Source organism: Budorcas taxicolor, chromosome 2 (assembly GCF_023091745.1).
Source record: "Budorcas taxicolor isolate Tak-1 chromosome 2, Takin1.1, whole genome shotgun sequence".
Classification (NCBI taxonomy): Eukaryota; Metazoa; Chordata; class Mammalia; order Artiodactyla; family Bovidae; genus Budorcas; species Budorcas taxicolor.
The window spans coordinates 15,896,673-15,919,820 of record NC_068911.1 but is presented as its reverse complement, the minus strand read 5'-3'; the positions used below and the strand labels follow the sequence as shown (position 1 = coordinate 15,919,820).

Sequence of the window (23,148 nt, the reverse complement as noted above, 5' to 3'; positions counted from 1 at the left end):
GAAGGCCCAGGCATAAGGACTAGAGGCCTGGTCCCCAGGAAATGTTCCCAGATACGTGGTACACAAGCCCTGCTAGACAACATGTGTCTCCTTTCTAGCCAAGAAGCAAGGCAGAAAAGAATCGCTGGTGAGAAAAAAAACAAAACAAAACAGGAAAGAATCAGCTGTGAAAGGGAAAGGGTTGCATCCTCTAAGAGGAAGTCCCACCTCCTCTATTGAGAGTATTTATCCTTGAGCTCACCCAAGAAAGTCACAGCTCGGTCTGTCCAAAAGCCATAGTCCCGGATTATTACATATCCTCGACACTTCTTCTGGAAGGCCGTGTCCCCTAAGGGGACAGTACCGAGGGGGGGGGTTGCTGGGGGGGTGGGCAGGCCCAGGGCAGTCATGATGCCAGCCAAGTTGCCCGCTAGGCCTTTGGCCTTGAGTCTTGCTTCCCAAAGCTGATCCTCCACGATGGAATTGCCAGGGCTCAGGTCACTCTGGTCAGTGATCGCAAGCAGGAGGTGCTGGCTGAAGGACCAGAAGGCCTCCTGGATGAGGCTCAGACGTACTACATCTTCCAGGCCATGCCAGATCGCAAAGGGCATGGCGGTTGGAGGCAGGGTTCTCAGCGAGAGTTCGGGCATTGAGAAGTCAGGATCACTAAAGGGACTGCCTTGGTGTTGGAGCTGCACAAGAGACAGAGACAGATGAGAGTGAGGGGATCCAAACGCTGCCCTAGGGTGCCCCTGAATTCACATCTGCCTTCCATGAGACTGGCCTCTTCCTAGGGGGAGTCGCCATTCCCTGCCTCGGGGAGTTGATGAAAGGTTCTAGCACAGAGCCCCAGTTCTCTTAGGCTTCAACTCAGCATCTTCCATATACAACTTGTGCGACTTTGAATCACAGCTTCAGTAATTCCCACATGGTGCTGTAATGGTGAAGATGATAAAATGTAATAGACATAAAGCACTTAGCACTTGGCATACGATTAGGGCATTAATATCATTCACTAATGACGTCTTTATATTAATATCATGAACACTATGATGATGATACTTATCACCATATTTGCAAGGTAAATATATTATTGACAATGTGGTTAAAGCCGTATTTCCTTTTTATTCACATTCTTGAGGGGTTAATATTTGTTCACTTTTAAATAATCATTCATATTCAATCAATATTGAATTGAACTCTAAGATTACTGAGTATTAACTCAATAAATAAAATAAAATCCATTAATTTAATTTATTAATCATTATTAATGTTATTATTTATTACTTATTTAATTTATTAATTTAATTTTTATTTAATTTATTTAAAATTAAATTTATTAAATTTCTCACCTCCACAAACCTAGACCCACAGAATTTTGGTGCACACTGATAAAGTCTGTACTTGATAGATCACCTAGTCCTACACCCCCATTTTACAAATGGGGAAACTCAGGGTCCTCAAAGCTACCCAGAGGATGGTGGCAGATATGAGACTAGAAATTAGAGGCAGGGACTTCCCTGGTGGTTCAGTGGTTAAGAATCTGCCTGCCAAAGCAGGGGATGTGGGTTCGATCCCTGCTCCAGAAAGATCCCCCATGCCGTGGGGCCACTAAGCCTGGGGACCGCAACTCCTGAGCCCTCACTCCTAGAGCACATGCTTCGTGACAGTAGAAGCCACCGCAGTGAGAAGCCCAAGACCACAAAGCAGAGGAGGCCCCGCTCCCGAAATTACAGAAAGCCTGTGACAGCCACGAGGACCCAGCACAGCCCCAGAGAAGGAAACTAGATTTTACAGAAGGAAACAAGAAACTAGGTTCGGTAACTTCACGTGGGCCGAGAATATAGTACAGTGGAAGAGTCACAAGCTCCAGGGCCTCCAGGGCCAGGTGGGTCCCGTCACCTGGAGAAGAAGCAGATGGGGTGGGGCTGCGGCACCGCGACTGGAGGCCAGCAGGACCCCTGTGCCTGTTTTGGACAGGTTTTCAGGTTCAACATTTGAACAAGCATCGCATGGCCTAAACAAAACATCTGTGGGTCAGACCCAGCCAGCAGGCTGCTGCTTTGAACTTCCAGACAGTTTTGGGACCTCAGGTAAATTATTCCCCCTCTAGACCTCAGATTTCTGGCCTTCCCCTCGTGGTCCAGTGGTTAAGACTCTGCCCTGCAATGCAGGGGGTGTGGGTTCAATCCCTGGTTGAAGAGCTAAGATGTCACCTGCCTCGCAACCAAGAAGCCCAAAGGATAAAACAGAAGCAGTATGGTAACAAACTCAGTAAGAACTTTAAAAACGGCCCACATCCAAAATCAAAAAGAGGGCTTCCCTGGTGGCTCTGTGGATAAGAATCCTCCTGCCAATGCAGGAGACACGGGTTCCTGATCCAGGAAGATGCCACGTCCTAGATCAACTAAGCCCGTGCGCCACAACTACTGAGCCTGTGCTCTAGAGCCAAGGAGTCGCAACTACTGAGCCCACATGCCCCAAGTACTGAAGCCTTGTAAGCCCGAGAGCCTGTGCTCAGCAAGGAGGGAAGCCGCTGCAATGAGAAGCCTGCACACCACAACTAGAGAGGAGCTGCCACTCGGGAAAACTAGAGAAGTGCTCAGTGCTGAGTCACTTGAGGTGTGTCCGACTCTCTGCGACCCATGGACCGTGGCCCGCCAGGCTCCTCTGTCCATGGGATTCTCCAGGCAAGAATACTGGAGTGGGTTGCCATTTCCTTCTCCAGTGATAAACTGTGAAGTGAGCCAAGTGAGCGAAGTGAGTGAAGTGAGTGAAGTCGCTCAGTCGTGTCCGACTCTTTGAGATCCCATGGACTGTAGCCTAACAGCCTCCTCGTCCCTGGGATTTTCTAGGCAAGAGTACTGCAATAGATTGCCATTTCCTTCCCCGAAACTAGAGAAGAGCCGAAACTAAATAGCAAAGATCCAGCACAGCCAAAAACAAATACCATAATAAAAATAGAAAAAAGTTTTGAAAAAATCTAAAAAAGCCACCTCAGTTCTCTCATCTGTAAAAATGGGTCATAATTTTGCCTCCTAGAGCTATCTGAGGAGCCAGTAAGATAATGAGGCTGAATCTCCCAGCATGGCATCGGCTCACGAAAGCAAGTGCAGAGGTGGTCATGCACAGACTCATGAGCCTGTAAAGCACTTCCCCTAGGTGCTTCCTTTGAATCTTCTGACAGTCCTGAGAGGTCAGCCAAGACACATCAGCATCCCATTTGGCAGATGAGGAAGCTAAGACAGGGAAAGAAGGAATGACCTGCCCAAGGTCACCCAGCCATGAGTGACCTCATTCCTGTGGGCGTGTCTCTGGCTGGCAGAGCCCCTGGAGCCCAGGAGCCATGGAGGAGCCTTCTTCCAGCCTTGTTCTGCCTCCCTTCCCCAGGGCTGGGCCAGGAGGGTGAGAGCCGCCTCCCCTCGCCCCCTGCTCACGGCCCGTCACTCACGTAAGTCTGCAGCAGGGTGGAAGTCTGCGTCTGCATGTGGAGCGCCAGGTTATAGGCTTGATTGACAGACTCAGCTGTGGACATGGGGGCTCCCAAAGGGAGAGGGGGCAGCAGCAGGGCCAGCAGGCAGAATAGGGCTGGCAGGAAGAAATCAGAGGTCAGCACCAAGTCCCTGACCTCCCCTGCCGATTCGCTCATTCATCATAACAGCCCCTCATATGCATTCAGCCCTTGTGGCTTACAACGGTCTTGTGTGTGCCACTCAGGGCAGAATACCCTGTTAGCAGATTCTTTCTAGCTCAGTGTATTCCCCTGGGACTTCTCTGATGGTCGAGTGGCTAAAGACTCTGAGCTCCCAAGCAGGAGGCCCCGAGTTCAATCCCTGGTCAGGGAACTAAACGCACACTACAACTGAGAATTTGCATGCCGCCACGACTAAGAACCAGCATAGCCAAAGAAGACAATTTTTTTTTTCTTTTAAAATGCAATTTTATATAAATAAATATTTAAAAGAAAGAAAATATTCGCCTGATCTCCAGACTCATGTATTCAATTTCCCACTTGATGTTTTCCCTTGGAGATTAATGAGCATCTCAAGTCAAAATATCCACTGCTGAGCTCTAGCTGCCCTGTTCCCCTCCTTCCCTGGTATTTCCATCTGAGAAAAGTGCATGTCCATTCTTCCAGGTACTCACATCAAAGTCACGGGGTCCTCTTGGACGCCTCATTCTCTCTCTCCCACTACGTTCACCCCACACTAAATCCTGTTGGCTCTGTCCTTAAAAGGTGGCCACGAGGTCTGTGAGTTTTTGTATTTGTTTGTGTTCACACCGTGAAGCTTGCAGGATCTCAGCTCCCCAACCAGGGATTGAACCTGGGCAGTGAAAGCCCGGAATCCTAACCACCAGACCACCAGGAACTCCCTGGGTCTGTGTTTCTGCATCCAGGCACTCGTGACAAGTGTACCTAGACTCTGTGAAAGCTCGCTGATCTGTATACTTAGGACTTGTGCACATCTCCCTGTACCTATCTGATATTTTCAATACAAAATTTTAAAATGTGGATTTCCCTGCTGGGTCAGCGATAAAGGATATACCTGCCAACGCCCGAGACACATGTTTGATCCCTGGTCTGGGAAGATCCCACACACCATGGAGCGACCTTTAAGCCCTTGCACAACTACTGAGCCTGTGCCCTAGACTCCGGGAGCCACAACTACTGAAGGCTGTGTGCCTAGAGCCTGCAACAGGAGAAACTACTGCAATGAGAAGTCCACGCACCTCAGCTCGAGAGTATCCGCCACTCACGGCAACTAGAGAAAGCTTGAGCACAGCAGCGAAGACCCAGCACAGCCATAAATAAGTAAAAGATGCATCTAGAAGCTATGTCTCTCCCCGCTGCTGTCTCTGCTTCCACCCTGGTCTCCCTCTGCCACCTGGAAGCTCTTCAAGTCCAGCTAGATCCCTCCTTTGTCCAAACCTTCCCATGGCTCCCACCTAACACAGTGACTATTAAAGTCCTCACTGTGGGCTACAAGGCCTGGCCCGTCTTTTCCACAGCATCCGCTACTCAGACTTTGCCGTTGCAGGGCCCTGCCAGGACCACCTTCCAATCCCACCCAGGGCTTCTCCTTCTGATTCTTCAGGGCTCAACTCAAAAAGGTCTCTGGGGATGTCCCTGGCGGTCCCAGGCCTAAGACTCTGAACTGCCAATGCAGGGCGCTCAGGTTCAATCCCTGGTCAGGGAACTAGATCCCACCTGCCCCAACTAAAACCTGGTGTAGCCAAATTTAAAAAGAAGACAAAAAAGTAAGGTCACGAGCAGTGATGGAGATGAGAAGCAGACCAGGATGGCTTCGTTAGCTTCCCTGTCTACATTCCTGAACTCCCAGAAGTTCAGAACTTAAGGGAAGGCCTGAGGGGAATCCCTGTTCATTCATTCATTCAACAAACTTGGATCACTGTATGCAAATTCTATCACGTCTGTGTGGGTGCTCAGTCCAGTGCGACTCTTTGTGACCCCATGGACTGTAGCCCACCAGGCTCCTCTGTCCATGGAATTTTCCAGGCAAGAATATTGGAGTGGGTTGCCATTTCCTCCACCAGGGGTTCTTCCCAACCCGGGGATCGAACCCATGTCTCATGTCTTCTACATTGACAGGCAGATTCTTTACTACTAGCACTACCTGGGAAATCACACTGGCATGATAATTTACTTATGATCACATGGACTGTCTGTCTGCAGAAATAAATCTCATTTTTTGTCTGTTTCTTTACTGCTGTGTCCCCAGTGCTTGGGTTTCCCTGACAGCTCAGTGGTAAAGAATCTGCCTCAGCCAATGTGGGTAATGTGGGTCTGATACCCGAATGGAGAAGTTCACCCGGAGACTGAAATGGCAGCCCACTCCAGTAGTCTTGCTGGGAAATACCAGGGACACAGGGCCCTGGAAGGCTACAGTCCATGGGGTCCCCAAAGAGTTGGACACGACTTAGCAACTAAACAGCAACAATGACCCCAGTTCTTAGTCTCCTGTGAGTGTGTGCTTAGTCACTTCAGTTGTGTCTAACTCTTGGCTACCCCGTGGACTGTAGCCCAGCAGGAGCCTCTGTTCATGAGATTCTCCAGGCAAGAAAACTGGAGTGGGTTGCCATGCCCTCCTCTAGGGGATCTTTCCAACTCACAGATCAAACCCAGGTCTCTTGTTTCCTGCATTGCAGGCAGGTTTCTTATCACTAGTGCCACCTGTGAAGCCCACCTAGGCTACTACCTAGCACCTAATAGGCACTCCAGAGGTATGTCTTGAATGAATGAATAATGAATGAAGTCTTCAGTGTGTAAGGCTTTGGAGGTTCCCAGCAGATGCAAGAGCAGCCAGGTACCTGAGTCAGATGGGCCAGAGGGCACAGGCAGTACTCCCTCCCTCCTGGTCTCAGGACCCTGGCTCCCTGTCTCCCTCACTCACCCATCAGATGATAATCCATGGTCTCTCCTGGATCCTTCCTCTCTGCAGTCTCTCAGTGGTTCTACAACACCTGTCTTCTTGCCCCTCAGGTGGCTATATACTTGGGTCTGAGCCCTCGGGCCACCCATGAGGGAGGGAAAGTCATACGTTGGGGGTTGTGGGGGGAGGTGCAGAAGCCCCTGAGGCAGGGGACAACTAAAGACGGGGGCATTGAGGTAACACCCTAGTCCCCTACAGCCCCCCAAATCTGACTTTAACTCGGGTTGCTGGGAGAAAGGGAGCCAGGCAGGGAGGGGATTATCCTGGGGACAAAGGGGCCGCCCTGCTCCCTGCCGTTCTGCACGTCCTAGGATCCAGTTTCCCTCAAGGAGGCGGCCCCCTGCTCCGCCCCATCGGGACCCAGGCATTGGGCCCTGGTTCTGGAGGAGTTTGGAAAAGGGACAGGGGGGTGGTGTGTAAGCAACATCACCCACACCCTTAGACCTGGAAGCATGTGATCCTGTGCAGGGCCCTGTGGGGCTCCTTGTCTCAAGGCCTTTGTGTCCTTCATTTCTTTTCTTTTTTTTTTTTTTTGAGGAGTTTATTTTAAATATAAATGAATTTATTTATTTTGTCTATGCTGGATCTTTGTGGCTGCGCGCACTTTTTCTCTAGTTGCAGCGAGTGGGGCTACTCTTCGTTGCAGGGCACAGGCTTCTCACTTTGGTGGCTTCTCTTGTTCCTCTAGAACACGGGCTCTAGGGTGAGGGCTCAGTAGTTGTGGCTCACAGACTTAGTTGCTCTGAGGCATGTGGGATCTTCCGGGATGAAGAAGTGAACCTGTGTCTCCCACATTGGCAGGTGGATTCTTTACCACTGAGCCACGAGGGAAGCACCCACCCACCATCCATTTCTTTGATATTGCACGTGGCAGCCTTCATTCAGCCTCCATGATCTTCCCTGAAATCCAATGGGCAGCTGTTCATTAACGAAGGGAGGGATTGCAAAACCAGGCAGAAATAAAATCAAGAGCAGCCTTGGGACAAGATGCCCATGCCTGAACATGAGATACATACATCTTTGAAGCATTTTGCAGGTACTGAAACCCCTTCTGGCGGGACAGGCTGTGGTATGCTGCCCTCAAACATGTAGACCCCAGACCCGTTGGACCTGAAGGTTGAATACATTAATTTCTACCTGACACCACCAAACATCAGGAAAATGTTCACGAGCCGATCCGATCCCATCTTCTTTTACTATAAAACTTCTCAGTATTTTCCTGAGGGGGGACATGGTTTTGAGAGCATAAGCTTGCTGTATCCCCCTTTGCCTGGCAAAGCAATAAAGCTCTCCTTTTCGACTTCAGCCCCATCTCTGTCCCTGAAGTTTGATCTGACACCAGTGTCCAGAGAAGCTGAGCTTTTGGCATCACCATGTACATGTCTTGGGTTTCCCTGGTGGCTCAGACGGTAAAGAATCTGCCTGTAATTAGGAGACTCAGGTTGGATCCCTGGGTGGGGAAGATCCCCTGGAGAAGAGAATGGCTACCCACTGCAGTATTCTTGCCTGGACATTCCAAGGACAGAGGAGCCTGATGGGTGACAGTCCCTGGGATCTCAGAGTCAGGCATGACCGAGTGACTAACACTATACTGTACTATATGCACAGGTGGGCACGTGGACCCACACCAGATACGTGTATTCACTTTCATACGTTTTTACACTCAAGGATGTATTGACTCTAGCCATGTGCTTGTCTCTGTTCCAGATAGAGTGGGGTAGGGCAGGGAAGAAGTCAGACACAAATCCCTGCCCTTGTGGAGCTGACACCCCAGTGGACATGCCCCCAACTGTGTTACACCACACACCCTGCCAGGAAGCGTCAAACACAGGAGTGCACATGCATCCGTGCTTATGAACACACAGTCATATCCAGAGCCCCCACCATAAGGCAGGAGCTACATCTGTTCATTCATTCACCCATGTAGACCCTGAGTCAGCAGCTGTCGATGGAGCCCCTCCTGTGAGTTGGCACTGGGGTGAATAATAAGGGCCACACAGTCCAGTGGTCCCCCACAACCAACATGTGAGCTCATACAAAAAAAATTTCCTAAAGCTACAAGGTGCTGAGAGGAAGCCAAAACAGGTTGATGTCATTAACTGTGATGGTAGAGGAGATTTAGATAAGGAGACTGAGGCCCAGAGAGGGGCAGGTACTTACCTGGAGTCACACAGCAAGGCCAGGACAGATTGTAGGCTCCTGCCCTCCCAGTTTGGGACTGACTCTAGGGTGTGCCCAATCTGAGCTGTGAGCTGAAGGAGGGAAGAGGTTGAGGGAAGAGATAAGTTCTGAGGTGGGAGATCCTAAATTGGGTCTCTAAGCCTGGGGCCTGTCAAGTCTGCCAGGGAGGGCCTGTGTTGGGCAGGCTGTGATGTCAGAGGATTAGACTAGGCCCATTGAGTGGGTGCACTGAGGCGTGGGCCAGGCCAGGTAGTGGAGGAGGAGGAGGAAGAAGAGGAGGGCAGGAGGGGAGGAGGGAGCCAGACACGCGATCTCGTGCTATTCACATGTGGGCAGGGTACCTTGGGCCGAGCCTCACCCCAGAGGGCAGGCTCACCCTGAGCCCACCCCACCATCTCCTCCTCCTCCTGGGAACTTCACTTGCTCTCTGGACCCTTCACAGGCCCTTCACAACAGAAGCAATCCACCCCTATCCCAGGCCCAGTTCCGTTTTTGCAAGGCATTTGTCTTGGCAGATGTCAGAAGGTCTGCCGCCTCATCCTGCCCCGCCTCCTAGCCCACACATCTCCATCTCTGTTTCAGTCTCACCGGAAACTGATGCCTGGGAAATCCTAGCAATTGAAGAGTCAGCAGTCCCTGAGTGGGGAAGATCCCCTGGAGCTGAGATTTTGGCAACAGTGTTCCCAAGAGATCAGTTCTGTCTGTCCACCAGGATGCTCAATCATGACCCTATGTCATCCAGCAGGTTCCATCATGAGGCCCATTCAAAACAAATAAACAGGAATTCAAGCCAGAGCCTCTGACTCCAATGTTAAGCCCTATTCAAGCAAATCTTCACTCCTACCTCTCCAGGCAAAGAGAAAAGCCAGTGCAAAGGCCCTGAGGTTGGGAATATCCTTGGCAGGTTTCAGGGACAAACCAAGCTGCTAGACAGAGCAAAGAGATGGGTTGTTGGTGACATATGACAGGATAGGAAAGATCAAGGGTCGCCTTGCCCCCTCCCACCACCCCCTTACCTTTCCTTGACTGCCCACTGCCCTCAGGACAAAACCCCAACTCTGTAGTCTGGCTTTTAAGGCCTCAGTCCCATAGTCACTGTGCAGCCTTGAACGTTATTTCTTGGTTTCCCTACCTTCTGCATCACCCATGTGTCCTTTGCATGCCTGCTCAGCACTACCCTCTCTTGTGACTCTCCCTGCAGAGAGAGTGAGCCTGCTCCTCCTTTACTTGACAATCCTTCTCATACTTTAACCTTCAACTTGGGTTTCACCTCTCAGGGAAGCTTTCTCTGTCTCCTCTGCCCCTCAGGGCTCCCAGAGCCCCCACCCTCCCCTCATCCACTTCCTTCTCACCATGCCCTGTCGTTCTCCATCTCTTGGTCTCTCTCTCCCCCTGACAGGAGGCAGGGTGTTCTCCATAGCCCCAGCAGCGGGCCACCCAAAGAGGAGACACCTGCATGAGCAATGGGTGAACGAAGGCAGGAACATACTGGTTCCAACTGGGGGGCTCTGGAGTGTGGTCTGCACCTGATCTCCAGGAATGCCTGTGTCAGTGCCTTGTCTTGACAGAGTGATGGGTCAACCGAGCAGTGAGAGCATGGGGGCCCAAGGCAGGGACCGTCAGAGGGAGCAGCACCGTCTACTCCATTCACTGCATCTCTGCAGCACTGCTGCGGCGGCGGGATGGGCTGAACCAGGCCCAGTAGCATCCTGCCTTCCTGGAAGGCACAGTCCTTTGGCTCAGCCATCTTCATCATCATCATCTCTAATACTTTTTTTTTCTTTTCCAGCTGTGCCACATGGCTTGTGGAATCTTCATTCTCTGACCAGGGATTGAACCCAGGTCCTTGGCAGTGAAAGCACGGAGTCCTCATTACTGGACCACCAGGGAAGTCCCATCACTAACATTGAGCACTGACTGATGGCCTGTTCTAAGCTCTTTCCATATAATAACATATCCTTTACAAAACCCCATGGAGTGGCTAGCACTGTTTCCCCATTTCACAAATGAGGAAAATTGAGGCACAGCAAGGTTACGTGATTAGTTCTGGGTCACACAGCTAGGATTAGAATTGGGCTCCAAAGTCAGAGCTCTTTACCATTATCAGTGTCTCTAGCCTCCGGGCCTGACGCTTTCCAACCTGTGAGACTTTCCACAGTCCTTGTCCCCTGAGTTCTCTTCAGGAAACTGACCGGGGACTACATTTCACAGATGAGGTGCAGAGGAAGGAAAGGAATCCCATTTTTTAGCCTCTATTATGTCACTAGTCACTTGATACAAAGATATTATCTCATTTAATCCTTGTAATGACCCTGGGAAGCAGGTCTTATAGCTATTATTCCCACTTTTACAGATGACATTCAATGACTTGTCACGATCACACAGAATAAATTGTAGAGGCCTTGGGCTCAGGACAGGCTCTGATGTCTGGGCTGGTCCCTGTCATCCCACAGTTCCTTTGGTGTCCCCTTCAGAGGACATGTGGTTGGACACCACAGTGAGAATGGGAGGCACAGAGTCAGCACCGCTCTGTGTCTAGGTTCTAGCCCAGTCCCAGTCTGGTGCCTGGCACCGCGTGGAATCCAGCTAACTGTCACCTCTGCTTCTGGAGCAGCCGTGGGCTTGATGAAGAGGGCCAGAGGAAGGGGAAGAGCACAGATGGGAAACTGGGGTGTTGACTTCCAAATGAGAAGTGGAAGTTTCCTGGTCGTCTAGTAGTTCGGAATCTGGGCTTTGGTTACTATGGCCCAGGTTCAATCCCTGCTTGGGGAACTGAGATCCCATAAGTCATGAGACTCAGACCAAAAAAAAAAAAAAGAAACAACCCACTTTGCATTATCCCCAGTGACCTCCTTGGAGAATCTGTGCTCACAGTCTCCCAACTTAGCTCCTGTGAGTCTACAGACTCTAATTCCTAGATTGAGGAGGGACCTTTCTACCAGGGGACACAGCCAGAATCCCATTAAATTTTGAGGTACATCTGCCACCTGGTCACTTGCATCCCCTCCTGCCAATAGACCAGCAGGCAACAAAAGGACATGCCATACTGTTGCAGGAAGGGGGACTCCTTCCAGGACACAAGAGTTGTCCAAGGAGACACACGAGCTGATAAAGTGATAGACTGTATTGGGAAGGGGCGCCCAGGCAGAGAGCAGAAGTTAAAGAGAACCCAGAAGAACGGAACTGCCATGTGGCTCCCAATCTTGGGTTTTATGGGGATGGGATGCGTTTCCAGATTTTCTTTGGCCAATCACTCTGATTCAGCATCCTTCCTGGTGGTGCTCGCATGGCGCAGCCAAGATGGATGCCAGTAAGGATTCTGGGAGGTGGCAGAATGCATGGCATCTCCTTCTGACCTTTCCTGAACTCTTCCAGTGGGTGAGGCTTGTTAGTTCCATCTTCTTTTCTAGGACTTCCCATTGTAAAATAACTCACTCAAAAGGTCACTATGGTGTCTGGCTAAGGTAGGCGATTTCAGTCAGTGTGCTTCCCCTAACAGTGTGGATGGACAAAGGGTAACAGACTATGGTCAGAACAGAAAGTAGGACCAGAGCTATGTAATGAGAGACAGAGGGAATATGCTTACCATTCAGGTGATCCCTTGGAATATCTCCAGCTACCCATGCTGAGGTGTATTTTTTTTTTCACAATTGTATTTATTTATTATTATTTGTTATTTGGGGCTGTGCTAGGTCTTCACTGCTGTGTGTGGGCTTTCTCTGGTTTCAGAGAGCGGGGGCTGTTTTCCTGTTGAGGCCTGTGGGCTTCTCACCGCAGTGGCTTCTCTTCTTGCAGAGCACAGGCTCTAGGTGTGCAGGCTTCAGTGGTGGCTGCACGTGGACTCCGTAGCTGTGGCTCTTGGACTAAGGTGCTCCGAGGCGTGTAGGATCTTCCTGGACCAGGAACCGAACTGGTGTCCCCTGCATTGCCAGGTAGATTCTTAACCACTAGACCACCAAGGAAGCCCCTATGCTGTTTTATTTGTAAGCGGGCACGTACCATTGTCACGGGCTCATAAAGCATGCTAACTAGGGACTCAGACCCTTCAAGAGGGAGGGCCAGGCTCAATCCCCCAGACAAAGTGTAGAGACCAGCAGAAACACTAGCTGAAGCCAGGAGCAGAAGGGAAGGGCTGGGCTAGAATGAGTGGATGTAGAGGAGAGAGCTGAGAGATATCAGTTGTGTGTCCAGAACTAATCCTCCTTTCCTAAGTTTATCCAGAAATTATGATCAAGCAGAATCCTGCGGAAGTTGTACTGGGATGAAGAGAACTTATTAGGGGAAGCAAGTAGATCTGAATAGTGCCAAAGCGGACTGTAGGACATTGTTGGTGCCCCACCCAGATGCTTTTGCCAACAGCACACCCATCCCCCGTGTCCCCCTCCTCTGGAGAACTGCCCAGCACCTCTCCTCCTGGAAGAATTTGGCGAGTGATGAAATTAACTTCGTGATACACTTTTGGCTCCAGAACTTTCTCTAGATCAAATGTGGTCAGTTGAGACCACATTCTTGCTCAGCTTTTTATCACCGACATATCTTGATAACCTTATTCTTCTGAGAACATTTTCCCAGTCGCTTGATCCAGAATTTCCATGATGGGCTATACCAAACTCAAAAGCTTCTGCACAGCAGAAGGACCAATTAACAAAATGAAAAGACAGCATATGGAAAGGAAGGAAAAGTTTGAAAACCATATATCAACGGGAATTAATATCTAAAAATTTGAAGAACTTAGTATAGACAAGAAAAAATAAAATAAAGAGGAGGGGACATCCCTGGTGGTGCAGTGGAAGAGAATCCACCTGCCAGTGCAGGGACTTGGGTTCATCTCTAGTCCAGGAAGATTCCACATGCCGAGGAGCAACTACGATCTCACAGCCATAAATAAATATTCACCATTTAAAAAATACAATAAGAATCTTCTCATACAGGTGAGAAAATGGTGTTTCGAAGAGGTGATGTTACACAATGCCCGAAAGCTAGAGATGATGCTGAAAGCTCAACTTCTTTGTACACCAGTGCGGAATAAAATCTCAGAGACAGAGTTTTGGGTAAAATAGGAATGGAGTGCTGTATTGCTTTGCCAGGCAAAGGGGGATACAGTGGGTTCATGCCCTCAAAAACATCTGTCCCCCATTTGGGGAAGATAGTGAAAAGTTTTATAGCAATTATTCAGAGAGGGCATGATCAACTTGTAACATTCTTTTTTTCTTTTATTTTTTATGATATTGTATTAGCCATACATAAATAGAGTGAGCACTCTTCTGATGGGTTGGTGGTGAGGTAAGTAGGGGTTCATGGTCTCAAATCAGGTCTAACTGGTCAGGTGTCTACATGCTTGTGGGCAGGATGCCATTGTTAACCATCAAATTCTCCCACCTGGAGGGGGTTTTGGTATCTGCAAAAGAGCTCAAAGATATTGTGTGCATCCCTTGATGGGGAATCAGGCTCTTACCCCGAGGCTACTCTTAATTTTCTTGGCTTCTCCCTGGTTTTGCATCCCTGCATTCCCTGATGAACAACTGCTTGAAGCTGCCCATTAGAACTTAGGGAAGGCCATGGAGCCTGAATGAACCTTGTTTCCTATCATTAAAGAATTGGAGGAGGGGACTTCCCTCATGGTCCAGTGGCTGGGACCCCCCAAGCAGGGGGCACCGGTTTGATCACTTGTCAGGGAATAGATCCCACATGCTTCAACCCAGTGCAGCCAAATTAATAAATATTTAAAAAAAAAAAAAAAAAAAAGGGAGGACACGAAGACCTTGTGTCCAGGAGCCCCACAGGGCCCTGCACCGAGGTAAGGCCACATCTCCACACTGAGTCTCATTCTAGATTTCAGTGGAAAAAGAATCCCCTGGGTTACTCTTACAAATATAGATTCCAGATTCCCACTCACACATTCCATAGGTCCTAAGGAGCCACGAGTGGTAATGAACCCGCCTCCCAGTGTAGCAGACTAAAGAGATGTGGATTTGATCCCTGGGTCGGGAAGATCCCCTGGAGGAAGGCACAGCAACCCAGCCCAGTATACTTGCCTGGAGAATCCCATGGACAGTCAAGGAGAATTGGCGCCCCCTAGCAACAGTAATCGGTAGTGGACCCCGAAGGACCCAGATGAGAGGCCGGGTCGGAGGGGTGCGGCTCCAGATGGGGTAGACTGCCTGGCACAGTTTTCTTCTCACAGGAGCTAACTCCTTCCGGCATGACGGACACCTGGGATCCCAAAACAGCTGGGCTGGAAGGGCCCTCGAGAAACGAACTACCAACACGTGCCCTGTGTCAGGCCCTGAAGGTGGGCTTTTTCCTGAACATTGTCATAACACTCTGCTTCGAGGTAGGTATCGTTATCCCCATTTTTCAGAGGAGAATAATCGAGGTTTGGTGACTTCCCAAGGAGGGGTGAGGATTCTGTATGACTCCAGGCCCTTTTCCCTGGAGCTCTCCAGACTTGGGAGCTACCGATTCTCTGAGGTTTGGGGGAACAAGAGTCAGGTGTGAGGTGCCGGAGCTTTCCAAGGGACAACAGCGTGACAGTACCTGGGCAAGAACCACGCCTCCTTTGTCGCCAGAACTGATTACTGTTGCTTTCCTTTAAGAGCCTTCCCCTGAAAGATGAAGTCGTCGCCACATGGGGAGGTGCGTATTACAGATTCCTGGATCTCTCCGATGTCTTTTCTCCCTCATCCGCATTGAGCGCCACTGGCGACAGAAATTCTTCCCCTCCACTAGCGAGTGAAGGCACGAGACTACATTTCCCGGCAGGTCGTCAGAAGCGGGTGGCGAGGAGAGAAGGAAAGACACTCTCCCTTTCCCTCTGCTCTCATTTTGGACTGTTGGTGGAGATGCACATTTCAGCAGCGCATGTTCTTTCTCTGTTGAGCTAAGGAAGGGACTACGTCCCCCAGCAGGCACTGGCGCAGAGGATGTGCTAGGCCGCCATCTTATTGTAGTCCTTTCTCCTGTTTCCACAAGCAGTAACCTTAGCGAATGAACTACAAATCCCGGGTCACTGTCTCCCCTTTCCTCCAGCGGCCATCTTTGCTGGTAGACCCCGCCCCTTTCCCCTTCCATTGTCTGGTCAAAGAAAAGAGAAGGGAGCCGGAAAGACTGCAACTCCCGTCAAGCTTTGCCCCAACAGGAGGGGAATTTCCATATTACTGGCGGGCGAGGTGCCAAGGTGGTATAGTGAGGCGACCACGAGAAGCTAGGTTGCCTGCCATTTTTATGGTAGTCTCCTTAGCCTCTTGACCCTGCCATTCTTAACGAACTCTACAAGGCTCAGTTCAGTTCAGTTCAGTTCAGTCGCTTAGTCGTGTCCGACTCTTTGCGACCCCATGAATCGCAGCACACCAGGCCTCCCTGTCCATCACCAACTCCAGGAGTTCACCCATACCCACATCCATCAAGTCCGAGATGCCATCCAGCCATCTCATCCTCTGTAGTCCCCTTCTCCTCCTGGTCCCAATCCCTCCCAGCATCAGAGTCTTTTCCAGTGTGTCAACTCTTCACATGAGGTGGCCAAAGTACTGGAGTTTCAGCTTTAGCATCATTCCTTCCAAAGAAATCCCAGGGCTGATCTCCTTCAGAATGGACTGGTTGGATCTCCTTGCAGTCCAAGGGACTCTCAACAGTCTTCCCCAACACCACAGTTCAAAAGCATCAATTCTTTGGCGCTCAGCTTTCTTCACAGTCCAACTCTCACATCCATACCTGACCACTGGAAAAACCATAGCCTTGACTAGACGGACCTTTGTTGGCAAAGTAATGTCTCTGCTTTTGAATATGCTATCTAGCTTGGTCATAACTTTTCTTTCAAGGAATAAACGTCTTTTAATTACATGGCTCAGTCACCATCTGCAGTGATTTTGGAGCCCAAAAAAATAAAGTCTGACACTGTTTCCACTGCTTCCCGTCTATTTCCCATGAAGTGATGGGACCGGATGCCATGATCTTCGTTTTCTGAATGTTGAGCTTTAAGCCGACTTTTTCACTCTCCACTTTCGCTTTCATCAAGAGGCCTGTTAGTTCCTCTTCACTTTCTGCCATGAGTGGTGTCATCTGCCTATCTGAGGTTATTGATATTTCTCCCGGCAATCTTGATTCCAGCTTGTGCTTCTTCCAGCCCAGCGTTTCTCATGATGTATTCTGCATAGAAGTTAAATAAGCAGGGTGACAATATACAGCCTTGACGTATTCCTTTTCCTATTTGGAACCAGTCTGTTGTTCCATGTCCAGTTCTAACTGTTGCTTTCTGACCTGCATATAGGTTTCTCTAGAAGGCTAGGAAACTACTATTCCCATCGCACCTCATAAGATGGACTGCTAGCCAGGTGTCCGCCCGTCTTCCGCCATCCTGTTTGTAGTCATCGTTCCCACGCCTCTACGCTCTGAAACCCGGAGCCTTGGGGCAACCGGACTATAAATCCCGGCATCCTCCACTCCCGGTTTGGCACGTCCTCCGCCATCTTGTTTGTAGTTCCCACTGACCCCAGCATCCCTTTGATTCCAAGGTAAACCCAGCGTCCGCAGGAGTTCTACTTCCGCCGTGCCCTGCGCTTGTTAGTCCTGAAAAGTGGAGGTGGTGGGCTAAGACGGGGGCATGGTGTCGGGTTCCTGTGGGAGAAGGCGGGACTAAAGAGAAGGAGGAGGAGAGGAGGCGGAGGGAGGGGCGGGGAGGGGAGGAGGAGGGTGGGGAGGGGAGAGGCAGTAGGGGAGGGGAGGGGGAAGAGAGGAGGGAGGAGGAAGGAGCTCAGGAGGGATGAGAGAGGCGGATAGGGCTCCGGGCCCAAGCAGCGCGCGGCCGGGGACCAGGGGAGCTGAGGCACGCCTTTTGCCCCCTCACCCGTTTCCTGTCCCCTTCCATCCTTTCCGTCCACCCTCCAGCTTGAGGAGGGGATTTATTCAAATTTTATTTAAATCTGTTATCTCCAGAAGGTCGCGCGCTGAGGGGAGGGGGAGAGGGCGGGGGCGCGCGCAGGGTCGGGGGCGAGGCCCAGCAGCTTCCTATATCCCCCTCTGCTCGCCCGGTGTAGTAGCGCAGGGGGCCGCAGACCAGGGGCGAGCGCAGGGGAGGGGGGCAGGTTACAGTGACCCCCCCCTTCCCCGGGACCCGGCTGTGGGCGGGGCTTGAACCCCGGAAACGGTGGGAGGGGTCCCAGGCCTGGCCCTGGACCCCTGGGCATTGGGCGTCGGGAAGGGGCCAGTTAAAGGGCCGGGGGCGCTGGGGAGAGGCGGGGCAGGGTGGGGGGGAGGGGAGCTGGGACTAGGACCCCCGGACTGAGTGGGGCCCGAGAGCTGTGCACTCTGCGCCCGAGGAGCCCCCGTTGGCCTGGGGGAACTGAGGGACTGAGTTCCCCAGAGCAGGACCTCCCCCTGGAAGGGCCGCGCCGCAGCCCGTGGGAGGGCCTCGCCCCCGGCGCCCCCCATCTCCAGTCGCCGCCGTCCCGGCCTCCGCCGGAGAGAGGGGCCGAGCACCTTCAGGGGGCCGTGGACCCCGTCGTTCTAAGCGTTTCCAGCCCCGCGCCGCCCGGCCCCGTCGCCGCCGATGGCCGCCGACGCGCCGGGAGCTGCCAAGAAGGGAGAGATGGCTCCCAGGACACGTGTGAGGTTCATGTGGCTCCTTCTCACCCACAGACCTGGGCAGTTCCCAGTCCAATTCATCCTCAGCCCGGCCTCTCGCTACCTTGCCCGCCCCCAGCCTCACCCTCGGTTTGCTCCAAATTTCTCATCTGCAGCCCTCTTTCCTGTTAGCCCTTAACCCTGGGCAACTGGCTTTCCTTCCCCTTGCGGATCCCCATCCCCGCCTGGAGTTGCAGCCCTCCAAGGCGCCTCACCTGGAGCGCTAGAGGGTTCCTTTCCCCCCGTGGATTGGTCTGGAAAGGGGAAAGCTGGGTAAGACTCTGGATATGAAGAGTTTCCAGGCCTGCTGAATCTGTGTGGTATCTTAGAGGATCTGGTTTGCCTAGGAAGAGGAGCCCAAGGGATTCCAGACTTTTAGGGATGGAAAGCAGCTTGGGAAGCTGAGAGCTGGGGTGGGGTGGTGGTGGGGAGCGGTGCACATGAACCCATCTTGAGTTCTATGGAGATGTCAGGCTGGTTTCTAGAATCCCAGGGAATCTGGGAGATTGCCCAGGTTGACCTGAGAGACCCATAAGGAAGCTGTGTTGGAGCAGAGGGAGCTCTGTGGGGAACAGAGTTGAAATTTGGGGCCACGGAGGGGTTCTGAAGCAGCGTCTGAAGGAAGGTCTGTGAGTGCTGGGAAGTTAGGCAGCCCACTGGATCTTTAGGGGTTAGATTGGCTGAGCAGGTTCCCATTGAATCTGAGGAGGGAATCTAGGCTTTTTAGGGGAAGAGGAGTTGGGTGTTAGTAGCTTCTGAGGGAAAAGAGAGGTCTGGAGTTGGCAATCAGGAATCTGTGGGGATCTGGGAGGTAAATTTGGAGTGTTTTATTTCAGCTTGGGGAGAGCTGGGGATGGAGCACATTTGGAGAACAGGGGAAGAGTTGGGACCTGTCTCAGTTGTTCCACAGACAAGGAGCCCTGGTTTTCCCGGGAGCTTTGCTGTGGGGATGTCGTGGAGAGGCCGTTTTCCCTCTCTGTTTCCCTTGGTCCTCCCTGGGTCAGGCGTGGGAGAATGGAAGAAGTGTTAGAGTAGGAGTGAGGTCAGGAAGCTAGTTCTCAGGGCTCCCGGAGGAGCCAGGTGAGCTGCTTCAGAAAGAGGGTGGCCTTGCCTAGAGGGACGGGGGTTCCCCTGACCCCCCGCGGGAAGGGCACCTCCTTGTTCCTTGTCTCCCTGGGTAGGAAGCCAAGCTCTGACTGCCTAGGAGTGGGGGTAAAGCTGCCAGGAGTCTCGCCGGCCAGGGTCCCCGTGGGCCCCCCTGAGCTTGCCACCCTCCACCCACAGCCCTCGGCGTCGCTGACGCCCCCAATGTCGTCGAGCAGCCGGGCGCCAGGGGGCCGGAGCGCGCCGATGCCGAACCTGCTGCTGCTGCCGGGCCTCTCTTTGAACTGAGTGCGGGGACTGCCACTTCTGCCGAGACATGAAGAAATTCGGGGGGGCCCAGGCACACGAAGCAGTCGTGTCTGCTTCAGCAGTGCACTGCTGTGAGTTCTGCCCCTGCTGCAGGGGTGCACCCTTTCCCAGCTGACCTCAGCACCTATCTGGGGGGCTGGGGGTGACTCCTTCTAGGGTCATGTAAAGTTGCCATAGATTCACTCGTTCGTTCACTGGCTGGTTCACATATCTGCCAGGCCCATTTCTGTCCTCAGCTTCAAGCTGGGGCCAATGTTAGGGTCCACAGAAGAATTCCTCCCACACCCTACTTCAGGCCTTTCCCAACTTTCAGAGGCAGAGACCCACAGAAAGCTCGGGCCCCCTTGGACACCCTCCCTAGAGCCAAGAATGGGTCCTTGCCTTCTTCGGCCTCCTTTTCACCTGTGAGAGTGGTCTTGGATTTGAAGCTAGTCTTACCCACTGTGTGGCCTTGAGCAAATCACTGTGACCCTCAAGGTACCTCCTCCATGAAATGTTTCCTTTGTTGAGTTGTAAAGGTCAAACAGCATGGATAAGAAGGTACCTGCTGCCAGGTGTAGCACACAGTAGGTATCCAAGAACCATGGGGTTGTGCTTGCCTTCCTCATCCTTAGTGCTCCCCAGGGCTCCCGAGAGTGGGCCTTTCCCAGTAGCCGAGGGCCCAGCTCGCAGTGCCCTCCCGGCCGTCTCCGTCTGTCCCCATCTCTGTCAGCGTCTCTCTGACCTCCGACTGCTTCTGTCTCTGTTTTCTTTGGACGCTTCTCCATCTCTTTTTCTCTCTGGGTCCTTCTTGTCTCCCTCTACGACTTCCCGTATCTGTCATGTCCTTGCTCCCCCGAGTTTCTCCACTGCTTGCGTCTGCCTCTCTGAGCATCTCTGTCTTCCCGTGTCCTGTTTCCTCTTGGCCCGCTGTCACCTGTGCATATCTCCACCTCATCTCAAGGAAGGGACACCTGTCACTCTGTTTGCCTCTGTCCTTCTCTCTGTCGTGTCCTGGCCAGGAACACGCCTGTTGGCCCTGTGGTGGAAGGGCTACTCCAGACAGATTTCAGCCACCTTCGCCCAGGGTCACTCCACCTGCTGCTCTCCCGTCCCCCATCCCACCCCTTGTGGCCCTGCCGCCTCTCCCTTTGATGCCCTCCACCCCTTCCCCTCCCTCTGCCCTAATCCACACCTTCCCTTCTCCTCAAGTCAGGTTTATGGAGACAAAAAAAAAAAAAAAAATCTCACCCCTTTGAAGAGTTTTATTTACGAGAATAAATCAATTTTTTGTAAATAAAATGTTTAACAAGAACATTGAATTTACCAGTATATACAGTCGTTGACAATAGGGAAACACATTTAAGGAGAATAAGATCCTTGGGGTATGGCCTGGTGCCCCCAGCCATCCGCAAAAGCCACACTATAAATAGGAGCTTTCAGGAGAGCCCAGGCCCGGGATGCCATCTGTCATCCCGAAGTGGATGTGACCTGAGCAAGAAACAGATGTGACTCAGGTCCTTAGCTTTTCAAGAGTCAGACATCCATTGAATAGGAAGTGAAGCACCGTAAGATGGGAAGTTGGAGCAGTGGCCACAATCAGAGAGGTAGTCTAGAGCAGGAAGTGAACTCCAGAAAAAAGGGAGGCCTCGTTGCTCAGAAAGTCCATATCTGCATGCAGGAAGTGAGGTCGACAGAGACAAGAAGGCTGTCCCTTGACCTCCTCTAAGTTGCAGGAAGGGGACCAACTGTACTCCCCCTGTAGACTGGGAAGTGAAAGTGAAAAGTGTTCCTCACTCAGTCGCATCCCACTCTTTGTGACCTCATGGACTGTAAGTGAAACCTCTTCAAAGAGGTATTTCTTTCCACCCAGGAAGTGAGCCACCAGTACCACTGGAATGGGAATTCATGAGATGCTGTCCATGGAGTCCCACCCAGATCTGGAAGGGAGGCCACAGGATCTGGGCAGGAAGGCCCAGGCATAAGGACTAGACGCCTGGTCCCAGGAAATGTTCCCAGATACATGGTACACAAGCCCTGCTAGACAACAAGGCAGAAAAGACTCCCTGGTGAGAGAAAACAAAACAAAACAGGAAAGAATCAGCTGTGAAAGGGAAAGGGTTGCAGCTCTAACAGGAAGTTCCACCTCCTCTATTGACAGTATTTGTCCTTGAGCTCACCCAAGAAAGTCACAGCTCGGTCTGTCCGAAAGCCGAAGTCCCGGATTATTACATACCCTCGACACCTCTTCTGGAAAGCTGTGTCCCCTAAGGGGACATTACTGAGGTGGGTGTTTGCTGGGGGTGTGGTCACGCCCAGGGCAGTCATGATGTCAGCCAAGTTGCCCGCTAGGCTTTCGGCCTTGAGTCGTGCTTCCCAAAGCTGATCCTCCACGATGAAATTGCCATGGTTGAGGTCATCCTGGTCAAGCATCGCAAGCCAGAAGTGCTGGCTGAAGGACCAGAAGGCCTCCTGGATGAGGCTCAGACGTACTTCATCTTCCAGGCCATGCCAGGTCTCGAAGAACATTTCGGTTTCAGGCAGGGTACTGAGCGAGAGTTCAGGGAGTGAGAAGTCGGGATCACTAAAGGGAGTGCCTTGGTGCTGGAGCTGCACGAGAGACAGAGACAGATGAGAGTGAGGGGACCCAAACGCTGCCCTAGGGTGCCCCTGAATTCACATCTGCCTTCCATGAGACTGGCCTCTTCCTAGGGGGAGTCGCCATTCCCTGCCTCGGGGAGTTGATGAAAGGTTCTAGCACAGAGCCCCAGTTCTCTTAGGCTTCAACTCAGCCTCCTCCACATACAGCTTGTGCGACTTTGAATCACAGCTTCAGTAATTCCCACATGGCGCTGTAATGGTGAAGATGATAAGATGCAATAGACATGAGGCACTTAGCACTTGGCATACGATTAGGGCGTTAATATCATTCACTAATGATATCTTTATATTAATATGAACACTATGATGATGTTACTTATTACCATATTTGCAAGGTAAATATATTATTGACAATGTGGTTAAAGCTGTATTTCCTTTGTATTCACATTCTTGAGGGGTTAATATTTGTTCACTTGTAAATAATTATTAATATTGAATTGAACTATAAGGTTATTGAGTTAATGCTTTCTCCATTAAATTTCTCACCTCCACAAACCTAGACCCACAGAATTTTGGTGCTCACTGATAAAGTCTGTACTTGATAGATCACCTAGTCCTACACCCCCATTTTACAAATGGGGAAACTCAGGGTCCTCAAAGCTACCCAGAGGATGGTGGCAGATATGAGACTAGAAATTAGAGGCAGGGACTTCCCTGGTGGTTCAGTGGTTAAGAATCTGCCTGCCAAAGCAGGGGATGTGGGTTCGATCCCTGCTCCAGAAAGATCCCCCATGCCGTGGAGCCACTAAGCCTGGGGACCGCAACTCCTGAGCCCTCACTCCTACAGCACGTGATTCGTGACAGTAGAAGCCACCGCAGTGAGAAGCCCAAGACCACAAAGCAGAGGAGGCCCCGCTCCCGAAAT

General features: G+C 51.5%; 1 protein-coding gene across 1 annotated transcript; it reads right to left on the bottom strand.

Annotated features, from left to right (window-relative positions):
* Positions 1–212: 212 nt before the first annotated feature.
* Positions 213–10,371, bottom strand: LOC128043829 (cardiotrophin-2-like). Its single transcript, XM_052636238.1, has 3 exons — positions 10,248–10,371; positions 3,431–3,567; positions 213–671 (listed from the first exon to the last, which is right to left on the bottom strand). The coding sequence occupies exons 1-3, from the start codon at positions 10,369–10,371 to the stop codon at positions 213–215; spliced, it is 720 nt and encodes a 239-aa protein (XP_052492198.1).
* Positions 10,372–23,148: the final 12,777 nt, after the last annotated feature.

Bases quoted from the DNA above. Each gene is read 5' to 3' on its own strand.
- LOC128043829 (XM_052636238.1), bottom strand. From the start codon at position 10,371: ATGATGATGAAGATGGCTGAGCCAAAGGACTGTGCCTTCCAGGAAGGC. The intron at 3,568-10,247 runs GTGCTGCTCCCT...TCTTCCTGCCAG, and splicing joins TGCAGTGAATGGAGTAGACG to CCCTATTCTGCCTGCTGGCC. The intron at 672-3,430 runs GTGAGTGACGGG...TCTCTTGTGCAG, and splicing joins CCACCCTGCTGCAGACTTAC to CTCCAACACCAAGGCAGTCC.